Source organism: Felis catus, chromosome C1, assembly GCF_018350175.1.
Source record: "Felis catus isolate Fca126 chromosome C1, F.catus_Fca126_mat1.0, whole genome shotgun sequence".
NCBI lineage: Eukaryota > Metazoa > Chordata > Mammalia > Carnivora > Felidae > Felis > Felis catus.
The window spans coordinates 143,117,158-143,129,735 of record NC_058375.1 but is presented as its reverse complement, the minus strand read 5'-3'; the positions used below and the strand labels follow the sequence as shown (position 1 = coordinate 143,129,735).

Sequence of the window (12,578 nt, the reverse complement as noted above, 5' to 3'; positions counted from 1 at the left end):
TGGAAATGTTCTGTAATATGTACTGTTGAATACAGTAGTCAATAGCCACATGTGATTACTGAGTCCATGAAATTGGCTAGTGCAAAAGAACTGAATTTTTTTATTTTATTTAATGTTTATTAAAAATTTTAACCTAAGCAGACGTGTGGTAGCTACTGGATACTGTATTGTACACCACAAGTATGGAATTTATATAGTGGAAGTTGCCAGAAATCTAAAGCATAGAATCTGAAGTCTGACGTATTATATTTCAGTACTGTAGTAGAGAAAGGAATTAGTAAAGATAAACACCTATAACAGCAAGACGAGAAACAAAAGGCAGAGGTTGTGAATACTTCTCAAACTGGATCCAAGTGAGTTTTCATTTTGCAGGTTCAAAGTGCCACTTTATTCTGAAAATGCTTTAGGCTGTAGTATTTGTTTTGTGGAAAAGAGAGCATGCACATAGATCACATGGAACAGCCTTATATTCAGTGTGCTAGGATAAGGCAGAAGAAATAGTATGAACAAATACTTCAAAACTGTTCACTCAAGGAGAGTATGATTTATCACATTGTAAATATTCTTTTTTTTTTTTTTAAAGGTACAGCGTCTGGTGCAGTAAGTACCTCTGGAATATATTTATTTCATTATACTTCTTTAGCCTACATTGATCCTTATTTCTGTTTTAAAGTTTATCTACTAAAGTTGAATGTTTTTTTCTTTCTTTTCTATGGCAAAGGTTGAAAAATTGTTTGAGGGGCACCTGGGTAGCTCAGTTAAGTGTTTGACCCTTGATCTCAGCTCAGGTCTTAATCCTAAGGGTGTGAGTTCAGACCCCATGTTGGGCATGAAGCCTACTTAAAAAAAAAAAAAAAAAAATTGAATGATTTACCATAAAATCTAATTTTTTTTTAAATTTTTTTTTTCAACGTTTATTTTTGGGACAGAGAGAGAGACAGAGCATGAACGGGGGAGGGGGAGAGAGAGAGAGGGAGACACAGAATCGGAAACAGGCTCCAGGCTCCGAGCCATCAGCCCAGAGCCTGACGCGGGGCTCGAACTCACGGACCGCGAGATCGTGACCTGGCTGAAGTCGGACGCTTAACTGACTGCGCCACCCAGGCGCCCCACCATAAAATCTAATTTTGATGGGACTTAATGAGAAAAAAAAGAATCAGCTACATACCAGATTTTACAAAGATTTTAATTTCCCTGGTACAATTAGAAGGGAAACAGAACTAGTAGGAACACAGTAATTAACCAATAATTTTCACATAAGGTTTATATTAGAACGTGCTTTCGTATACAAACATTTGTGTGCCCTTGTTTATTACTATAAGTCTTACATAAACTTTTCCTAATACACAGAATTTTAAAATACCTTTTTGCTTGTACCTTCCCTAATTGTGTCAGAAAGACCAATACGATATTCAGAATTGCTTGACTTTTCCCTCCCTTAGGGAAGGAGAGAATGATACCTCTATGCTGCATTTCTTTTTCTCCATACTTGATTTTAAGATAGTAGTTACAGTTATTTTTGTTAATATTTCGGTATGTGGTGTTCTGTTACATATTTTTATGATGTTTGGGAAAATAAGCTTGAAAGCCTTACTTAAAGATTCCTATTTTGGGGCGCCTTTGTGGCGCAGTCGGTTAAGCGTCCGACTCCAGCCAGGTCACGATCTCGCGGTCCGTGAGTTCGAGCCCCGCGTCAGGCTCTGGGCTGATGGCTCGGAGCCTGGAGCCTGTTTTCCGATTCTGTGTCTCCCTCTCTCTCTGCCCCTCCCCCGTTCATGCTCTGTCTCTCTCCGTCCCAAAAAAAATAAATAAACGTTAAAAAAAACCAAAAAAGATTCCTATTTTATCCTTCTTGATAAAAGCCATAGCTTTTGGCCTCAAGGTTTTCTTAGATTTTTGTGTTTTTTAATTCCTTAAAGATCAATGGAAAGAAGACTTCATATGTATGATCTCATTTAATCAAAATAGTCCTGAGAGGTAGCTGTTATCCTCATATTATGGTTGAGGAAATACAGAAAGCTGTGACTTGATTATAAATATGTTAATATTTTAAATATGGGGGGGAAGACTTTTAATTGTGAACTGTATTTAAGTGTTTTAAAGTTTCTTGTATCTTCTGTTTTTTAAAGTTGAATGGTTTTTAAATGTCCATGTCGTATTCTTCCATTGTAAGTGCCTTATTGTATTTTTGACTAGTGATTGCTGCATGTTTTTCCTATTGATTTAAATAATGCAGGCTCACTTGAGGGATTAAGAGGCAAACATAAGTTAAAAAGAAGAAAGTAAATTTCACCCTAAATTTTTCCACCTTGAGGGGACCACCACCATTAATGTTTTGGTTGTGTCCATTGTCTGTGAAACCCCTTTTTCCTTCAATTGGAAGAATCTTTTCTATCATATATTAAATTTGTACATACTCTGACATCTGTTTCTGAGTTTTCTTCTGCATTGGCTGTATGTATTTTTCATCCAATTTCCCACGTTTTCCAGTTAAAATAACTTTAATATTTAGTAAGGCAAGTCTTCATGGTTTCTCTTTTCATTATTTCCTTAAATGGTTTTGGAGTTAGTACATGAATTCTTGTATCCCCCTCCAAAAATAATCTGTAAGTATACGCATACCCACACAGACTCAAAAGACAAAATTGTGTTTTTATCTGGGATTATATTTAATTCATTTCAGTTTTGGGAGAATTGACATTTTCTACTTTTCTATTAAATTTTCCCATCTAAAAATACTGTATATTTGAAAACTTCTTTTTGCTTTAATTCTTACTAGATTTCAGGTACACAAATTTGAGTTACTTGAATTCTTCAGATGATAGTCATTGTCATTGATCCTGAGAGGATTCCTCACATTTTTTCACTTTATTCATCTTCACTTCCATCTACCCTCCTGAATAGGTGATCACTTGGATACATGTCCTCAGAAATGCATGTATTGGGAAAAGTTCAGGAAATTTTTTGTGTAGATTTTTTGGGTGTTTTTTCTTGTTCTTATTTCTTTATATTCTTTATGTTTATTTTTTTACAACATAATAATTTGATATTTGTATCCATTTTGAAATGATCACAATACATCTAGTTAACATCTGTCATTATACCTGGTTACAGATCTTTTGTTCTTGTGATGAGGACTTTTAAGATGTACTCTCTTGGGGCGCCTGGGTGGCGCAGTCAGTTAAGCGTCCGACTTCAGCCAGGTCACCATCTCGCGGTCTGTGAGTTCGAGCCCCGCGTCAGGCTCTGGGCTGATGGCTCGGAGCCTGGAGCCTGTTTCCGATTCTGTGTCTCCCTCTCTCTCTGCCCCTCCCCCGTTCATGCTCTGTCTCTCTCTGTCCCAAAAATAAATAAATGTTGAAAAAAAAAAAAATAATAAAATAAAAGATGTACTCTCTTAATCTTCAAATATACAACACAGTATTAATAGTAATTACCATGTTGTGCATTACATCTCCATAACCTACTTATTTTAAAATAAGTGGAGATTTGTACCTGTTTACCCTCTCCACCGATTTTGAACCTCCACATGTAATCTGTTCTCTGTATCTGAGTTTGGGTTTTTTAGATTCTGCATGTAAGTGAGATCTTAAGGTATTTGTTTTTCTCCCTCTGACTTCTCTTACTTAGCATAATGCCTTCAAGGCCCGTCTGTGTTGTTGCAAATGGCAAGATTTCATCCTTTTTATAGTTGAATAGTATTTTTGTGCGTGTACCACATCTTTATCCATTCATCCATCTAGGGACATTTAGGTTATTTCCATATCTTGGCTGTTGTAAATAATAATGCTGCAATGAACCAAGGGGTACATAAATCTTTTCGAGTTAATGATTTTGTGTTCTTTGAATAAATGCCCAGAAGTGGAACAGCTGAATAGTATGGTAGTTCTACTTTTAATTTTTTGAAGAGCCTTCATACTATTTTCTGTATGGGCTACAGCATTTACATTCCCACCAGTGGTGCATGAGGATTTCCTTTTCCCCACAACATGGCTAACATTTATTATCTCTTTTTGAGAATAAGCATTCTAACAAATGTAAGGTGATAATCACATTGTAGTTTTGATTTGCATTTCCCTGATAGTGATGTTGAGCATCTTTTCATAAGTCTTTTGGTCATCTGTATATCTACTCTGGAAAAATGTCTATTCAGATCCTCTGCCTGTTTTTTAATCAGATTTTTAGGGTTTTTTTTGTTTTGTTTTGGTTTTTTTGCTGTTAAGTTGTATGAGGTCTTTATAATAAGGTTTTGGATGTTAGCCCTTTATCATATGCATGTTTTGCAAATATTTTTCTCTCATTCAGTAGGTTGCTTTTTCATTTTGTTGATTTCCTTTGTTGTGCCAGAGGTTTTTAGTTTGATATAGTCCACTTGTATGTTTTGCTTTTGTTATGTTTGCTGTGGAATCAGATCCAAAAAAATGATTGCCAAGAGTGATGATCAAGGAGCTTTGTCGCGTTTTTTCTAGGAGTTTTAGGGCTTCAGGTCTTACATTCGAGCCTAAATCCATTTTGGGTTGATTTTTATGCATGATGGAAAATACTAATCTAACTAGTTAGTTTTATTTTGCATGCAGCTGTCCTTTTCTTGTATATTTTTGCCTCCTTTGTCGTAAATCAACCATACATAAGTTTATTTCTGAGATCTTGATTCTGTTATACTATCTAGATATCTGTGTTTATGCTAGTACTATATACTATTTTGATTACAATACCTTGGTAATACAGTTTGAGAGCAGGGAGCATGATGCCTCCAGCTTTGTTCTTCGGATTACTTTTTAGCTATTCAGTCTTTTTGTGGTTCCATCCAAATTTTAGGACAGTGTGTTCTATTTTTTTTTAAAGTGTCATTGGAATTTTGATAGGGATTACATTGATTCTATAGATTGCTTTATGTAGTATGGACATTTGAACAATGTCAGTTTTCAATCCATGAGCATATGGAACATCTTTTCCATTTATTTAGTCTTCAGTTATTTTCATCAGTATCCAGTTTTCAGCGTACAGGTCTTTCACCTCCTTGCTTACATTTTTTCCTAGACATTTTACTATTTTTGGTGCATTCATAAATGGAATTTTTTTTTTCTTAATTTTTCTTAACTTTGTTCGTGTTTAGAAATGCAACAGATTTTTGTACCCTGCAATGTTACTGAATTTCTTTCTAACAGGTTTTTTGGTGAAGTCTTTAGGTTTTTTATATATAATTTTTTTTTCTATAAATGACATTATACTATCTAAATTTTTTAATCAGTTTGTCAGGTTTTCCAAAAAGATAATTTTGGTGTTTTGATTGGCGTTGCATTGAATTTATAGATTGTGGGGCGTATTTACAATATTAAGTCATATCAGTGAACATGGTAGTCAGTTTTTTTGTCTGTTTTGTAATACGGCTTTAAGTTTTTCCTATTGAAGGCTTGTCTATCCCTCATTCTGTTAATTTATAGATGTTTTATAAGATTTGGTGCTATTTTGAATCTTTCTCCTATACTTTATCCAGGAGGTTTGCTGAACTCCTGTTGCTTTTTGGGTTTTCTGTGTGTGTTACACTATCTTCCTCAAATAACGAGTTTTTCTAATCATCATATCTAATATTTCAACTTTTATTGTGTCAGTCAGAACCTCTAGTACTATGGTGAGTAGTAGCAGTGATAAACTGTCATCTTTATCTTGTTTTCTCTCTCAAAGCAAATATGTATTGAATTTCTCTATTTAATATGTTTACTGCAGCTTTTTGATGTATGACCCTTACTAAGTTGATGCTTTCTTTTCCTGGTTTGCTGAGAGAGAGGTCATTATGAACTGGATTTTAAAACTCATAGTTGAGATGGTCATGGTATTTCTTCTGTAGTCTGTTAAAGTGCAAGTGTACAGATATATTTTCTGATATCTCATCTTAGCATTACTAAAGTGAATCCTAGTTATTCATTAAGGGTGTTAAGAATATATATACGTGAACGTGTGTATTTATTCCTTCTGAATTCAATTCGCTAATATCTTACTTAGGTTGTTTCTATCTGGGTAGTAACCCTTTTCTTTCTGATCCTTAGAACAACTTATATAAATGATGCATAACTTATTTCTTAACAGCTTGATAGAACACAACTAAAAACTAACTGGGCCTAATATTTTTTGAGGATAGAGATTTTGGATTACCATTTCAATTTCTGTGGTGGTGGTTGAGCTATTTCACTTTTAATTTTCTTCTAATTTATGTTTTTACAGATACCTACTTTATTGAGATTTAATTATTTAGCATAGAGTTAGAAATCCTATCATTGCTTTTACTTTGTATTTTGGAGGGGACAACCATTCAGCTTATTCTGAGGTCATCTTTATTTCCTTCTTGGTTACTCTTGCCTTTTTTCTAGTTTCTTGAGTACTTAACTCATGGTTGTTACACATTCTTATTTTTTATAGTGCTATAGCTGTGTTGCTTAAGATTTGACATAGTTTTCATTTCACTCAGCTCCCAGTATCTTTTCTTTTTCCTTCATTTGACTTCTTTGTTAAAAGGGTATTAAGTGGTATGTTTTTCTTGGTTTCTAGGTTTAGGATTGTTTTAAATAGACTTGTTTTGTAGAGCGATTATAGGTTCTTAGCAAAATTGAACACAAAGTAGAGAGTTTCTTAATACCCCCTCCCCTTACTTGCATACAGATGCATATCAGCATCTCCCACCAGAGTGTTACATTTGTTACAATTAATGATCCTACATTGACACATCTTTATTACCCACAGTCCAATTTACATTAGAGTTTAGTCTCAGTGTTCTGCATTCTATGAGTTGTATCTGTCACGACAGTGCATACAGAGTAGTTTCACTACCTTAAAAATGTCCACCCCTTATCCCTGGCAATGACTGATCTCTTTATTGCCTATATAGTTTTACTTTTTCTGAGTATCCTATGGTTAGAATCATACAGTATATACCCTCTTCACTGGCTTCATTCACTTAAATGCATTTAATATGCTTTTTTTTTCATGGCTTAATACCTTTTTTCTTTTGGGGACTGAATAATACAATAGTAACTAATAATAGTGAATAATATTTCATTGTTTGGACTTGCCACAAGTTTATTCATTCATCTACTGAAAGACATCTTAGTTTTGCTTCCATGTTTTGGCAATCATTAAAACTATTACAAACATTAATTAGTAGGCCTTTGTGTGGACATAAGTTTTCAGCCATTTGGATAAATAACCAAGGAGCATACTTGCTTGATCATATGGTAAAAATGTATTTGGTTTTTGGGGCACCTAGGTGGCTCTGTCAGCTGAGTGTTCGACTTCGACTCAGGTCGTGATCTCATGGTTTGTGAGTTAGAGCCCCACATCACAGAGCCCACTTTGGATCTTCTGTCCCCCTCTCTTGTGTGCACTTGCTCACTATCTTTCTCTTTCTCAAAAATAAACATTAAAAAAAATTTTTTTAATGTATTTAGTTTTTTAAGAAACTCCCAAACTCTCTTCCAAAGTGGCTATGCTGTTTTGAAGTCTCACCAGTAATAAATGGGAGTTAATTTTAATTTGTAATAATGTACAGTGTTAAGAATCTTGTCATAGGCTTCTTTATCCCCTGTATGTCTTTTTTGGTGAGGTATCTGTTCAGATCTTTGACCATTTCTTGATTGGGTTGTTTGTATTCTTAATGCTAAGTTTTAAGGGGTCTCTGTGTATTCTGGGGTGCCTGGTGGCTCAGTCAGTTAAGTGTCTGACTCTTGGTTTTGGCTCAGGTCATGATCTCACAGATTCGTGAATTCAAGCCCTGCATCAGGCTCTGTCCTGGCAGCATGGAGCCTGCTTGGGATCTCTCCCTCCCTGCACCTCCCCCATTCATGCTCTGTCTCTCTCAAAATAAATAAACTTTAAAAAAGTAAAAGCGGGGGTTGGGGGAGAGGGTTGTATATTCTGGTTAACAGGTGGTTTTTTTGTTTGTTTGTTTTTTTTAATTTTTATCACCTGTGCCCTTTGCAGATGTTTTCTCCCAGGTTTTGGCTTGTCTTTTCATTCTCTTTACTGTGACTTTGGCAGAACAGAAATTTTTAATGAAGTCTCTGACAGTTACTTCTTTTCTTTCATGGATCATGTCTTTGGGTGACATTTTTTTTCCTTTTTTTTTTTAATGAAGTATACTTTTTTGCATATAATCTTTAGAAAGCAGTCTATGAGCTGTTGTTTGCATTGTACTAAACCTTCATTTGTGTTCATTTTAAGATTAGATTTTTGGAATATTTTGTGTGCTTTTAATTTAAGGTTAATTTGTGATTCTTTTGTCTTGGCGTATCTTTCATCTGTTTGATCTACCTAAGGGGGGAGTGTCTTAAAATCTTTAACTTGAAAAGATCTCATATTTTTCTCCCTGTATTTTTTTATTGTTGCTGTGATTTCAAGACTAAATTGGTAAATGCATGCTAAGTTTGGTGTGTTGCTTTTTACCCATACAGAAGTCCCTCTGGTTTCATTTTGGTTTTGCTTTAAATTCTGTTTAGGTGGGATAAACTGCTATCATAGCTATTTTTATTTATTTTACCTTCTAAAAATTCGGTATATTGTGAATAGGATATTTTTGTGTTTTTATTTCAAGCTAGTTATTGTTAGTTGAAAGATTTTTATGTATTTACCTTATAGCCATAGTGGAATATTGGAATACTTTTTTATTTTCCTAGAAAATTAGAATACTTTTTTTTTCATTTTAACTAGATTTTATTTGAATCTTTAGCAGTAAAGATAAGAGAATATATCTCTTTCCCAAATATTTATACCAATTATTTATTTCATTTTATTGCCATAATGTATTTGTTGAAACACAGTGATTGCAGGCTTGCATTTTGTTCATGATTTTAATGGAAGTGGCTTTACAGTAATTTTTATTGGTTTTTGATAAGTTGGCCTTTATCATTCAGGTGTTTTTGTTAAGTGTGTTTGTTTTTTTTAATACTTTTGAATGGTCATAATTTTCAAGATGTGATTTGACCAAGTCTGTTGGTGTGCTCATGTGGTGTTTTCTTTTTTCAATTTGTTAACAGAAATAATTTCTTCTTCATAGATTTCCCAATATCAAACCACCTGGCACTTCTACAATAAGTTCTACTTCGTCCGAATATATACAATGCAGGATTCTTTTGGCTAATGGGTTAATGTTATATTTAAATTTTTACATTTAAAAATAACATTCATAAGTAACATTACCTGCTTTTCTTTTTTTTTTGTTTTTAATTTTTTTTTTCAACGTTTTTTTATTTATTTTGGGACAGAGGGAGACAGAGCATGAACGGGGGAGGGGCAGAGAGAGAGGGAGACGCAGAATCGGAAACAGGCACCAGGCTCCGAGCCATCAGCCCAGAGCCTGACGCGGGGCTCGAACTCACGGACCGCGAGATCGTGACCTGGCTGAAGTCGGACGCTTAACCGACTGCGCCACCCAGGCGCCCCTGCTTTTCTTTTTTGATACCTTTCTCTTGAGTTTTGTTATTAGTAAGGAACTTTTCATCTTTTCTGATTATCTGAATTATATTGTACGTCTCTGTTTTTTTTAAAGTTTATGATGTGGTGTTTTATGAAATTGTCTAGTTGGGTTCTTTTATGGTAATTGGAATATTCATGTATGATGTGTTTTCTTCTAGGGTAAATTGTAGTCGTTTGTGAGGAAATAATTTCCTTTAGATTTGGGGAATTGATTGTAAATCATCTGTTTGTGGTTATGTTGTTCCTTAATTCTGATCTTATATTCTGGGTTTTTCTCCTTTTCCTTATTTAGAGTAGTTGAGAGGACTTTCCTGTCTATTTAATGTTAGATTTAGTCACTTGCTTTTGGTTTTGTTCAGTTGGGCTTATAGTTTACAGAAGTGTCTATGTATGTATAAATGCATATCTCATGTGCATATAATTATTTATATGTTCATTGAATTTATTCAGAACCTAATTGTTGACTAGCTTTTTGGAATCTTTGAGCTCTCTTGATAATTATATATGTGCATTTTTTCCCTTTACCTAGTCTTCCTTTTAAATATTTTCTGTGTATGTTTTGCTGATATATCACAACGTCTTACTCTTTCACACTGTATCTTCGACATTTTCTAAACAGATCTCCATAAGTCCACAGTATGATGGACCCTAATTGAACTGTTTTCCTATGAGTGTGGATACTGAATAATCTCAAATTTTTTGACATTACAAGTAATCCTGTAGAGGACATTCTTGTACATCTTTGCAACTATATAAATGGGGTTTTGTGAATAAAATATCAGCATTAAGAGATTGCTTGCATTTTGAATTTTGATGAGAACTAGCAAATTGCCATTCAGAAAAACAATACTAATTCCATTCCCAACACTAGCATGACAGTGCACTTTTCTTCACACCCTTTAACATTGTATACTAAGTCTGTGATTTATCTGATGAACAGAAAGTTTTCACGTAATGTATGCTTCCTTGATTTACTAATGAAGTTGAATATCTACTTATCTGCATTGAGTTTTGTTAATGGCGATGTTTATTTTTCCATTAGGTCATCTTAATGATTGTAGTAGATATTTGTATATTAAGAATGATAGTTTTTTAATTTCTTCTTCATGTTTATCCTTCTAGTTTATCATTTGTAAAAATGTCAACTTTTGGTTGATTCCCCAGACCTGCCATTTGTCTTGACAGTTTTTTAATAATACAGTAACTGTCAGCAATAAAATAATTTTGGGAAGGCTGTCATCTGTGACAAAAGTGCAGAATAAAGCTCCAGTGCAAGGATTATCTTAGTATCTCTTACAAGCCCTCAAAGCAGCTACCCTTAAGGTTAAAAGTAATGTCCTGGTTTGGGGCCATTCAGAATACTACACATCTACATGTTTATTAGGTTTTCTCCAATTATGCAAAGGCAGTCTAAATATTTGATAGGCATCATTGGTGTATTGGTCTGGAGAGGTCTTTCTTTTAAAAAAAATGGTAATTTTTAGGAAAATGTTTTTTGAATAGACTGTACTCAGTACTTAACAACTATTTGCAGAAGTCATGTTTTATCCTATTAAGAAAGTTGTTATCTATATACCCATTGATATTTTATGCCATTCTTCATCTTATATTCAACATTCAGCATACATTTGTTTTTAAATTTTTCTTTTAAAATATTAGTCCTAGTTTTGGCCAGAGGCGAGATACAGTTTTACTTCAAGTTGCAGATTAGATGCATTTAAGGAAAAGGAGCAAAAGCTTATCAGATAAATCATTTTCCTTACTCCAGAATTGACTTCTATAAGTGGATTTGGTATATTAGTTAAGGCATTGGTATAGATTGTTTCTATTGATGCAAAGTGTTAGAGACTTGTTTCATAGGACCTCAGTATGTGGGCCCAGTGTTCTAATGAACTCACTAGCTAGCTGTGTTACCTTGAGCATATTCTTGTGTTTTGTTGTGTTCCGTTTTCTCTTCTATAAAGTGGAAATAATAAATTGTATCTATCTTGGCAAGGTTATTAAAAGAATTAACTGAAAATTGATACAGTGCTTCTTACTCATTAGGAGATCAGGAATTTATCTGTCCTTATTGACAGACTGTTCTGAATAGAATATCCCTGACAAAACATTTCAGCGTGAGTAGATGTCTTTAGAAGCAAATATGACTGAATTGTTCTAGTTTTATTATTTACTAACTGAATCACTATGAACAAGTTATATTAACCCTCCTAAATCTTGGTTTTCTTCTTTGAAAAAGGAGGATAGTGTTCATATTGCTTGTAGTGTAGCTGTAAGACTTGAATAAAGTAGTAGCTAATGAATAGTAAATTGTTTACTATTTGTTTTAGTGGTTTGTATATCTCTCTCCTGTTTTTCCCTATTATTTGGCACCCTTTTTCTTTCCATTTTTTCATAAATTTGTTTCCAATTTTTCATAAATTTGTTTCATAAACTTCTTTTCCTTGATGCTCTTTAGCAGATGTGACTTGGGAAGTTTAAATATAATTTTGGAACTTAGGTCAATTTCCCTTTAGTGCAGTCTTGTTTGCTCCAGAGAGATTGTATTTGTCATACTCTGCATGAAGTGCTAGAACAAGTTAAAGAATTTAATATACCTTTTGAACTATCTTAACTATCCTACACCGTGCAGAAAGCCATTTTGCAGTCATGTCAGATGACTTAACGAATTTATATAGAAAAGGCCAAACATTTCGTTACCAAACCGCTCAAATTTTATCAATTTTTTTCTTTGGATTCTAATGACTGCTTATAATCCCTTCACATTAACTCTAGTTCCTCAGAAGTTCCAGAAAATAATCATCTTCCCTCATCTACTTGTGTTCTAAATGACATTAATTTCTCTCCTTGAGTCATCTTTTCTTGTTCTCCATTCCCACATTTTGCAAATGTTTCTTAAATCACTTAGCATATTTGCTTTGACCATTGAACATGTCTGTAATTAAGATGCATCCTATAATCTACATAGTGTCCTATGATCTCCATTCTCCAGGCAGCAATTATGGCTTTGTTGTGCATGACTGAACAACAAAAGTGCCAACATCAGAAGAATAAGTGTCAGTGGTTTGAAAGAAAATTCTAGAAATAATGGCACAGCACTCTTATCAGCTAGG

General features: G+C 34.0%; 1 protein-coding gene across 11 annotated transcripts in view; it reads left to right on the top strand.

Moving 5' to 3' along the window:
- PRPF40A (pre-mRNA processing factor 40 homolog A) overlaps window positions 1-12,578 on the top strand; it is a 54,150-nt gene that overhangs the window by 17,137 nt on the left and 24,435 nt on the right. For all 11 annotated transcript variants that reach the window (XM_045033828.1, XM_045033829.1, XM_045033826.1 and 8 more), the window contains one exon: window positions 584-600. In XM_045033828.1, the coding sequence (XP_044889763.1) occupies window positions 584-600 (17 nt within the window). The remainder of the gene's footprint in view (window positions 1-583; window positions 601-12,578) is intronic.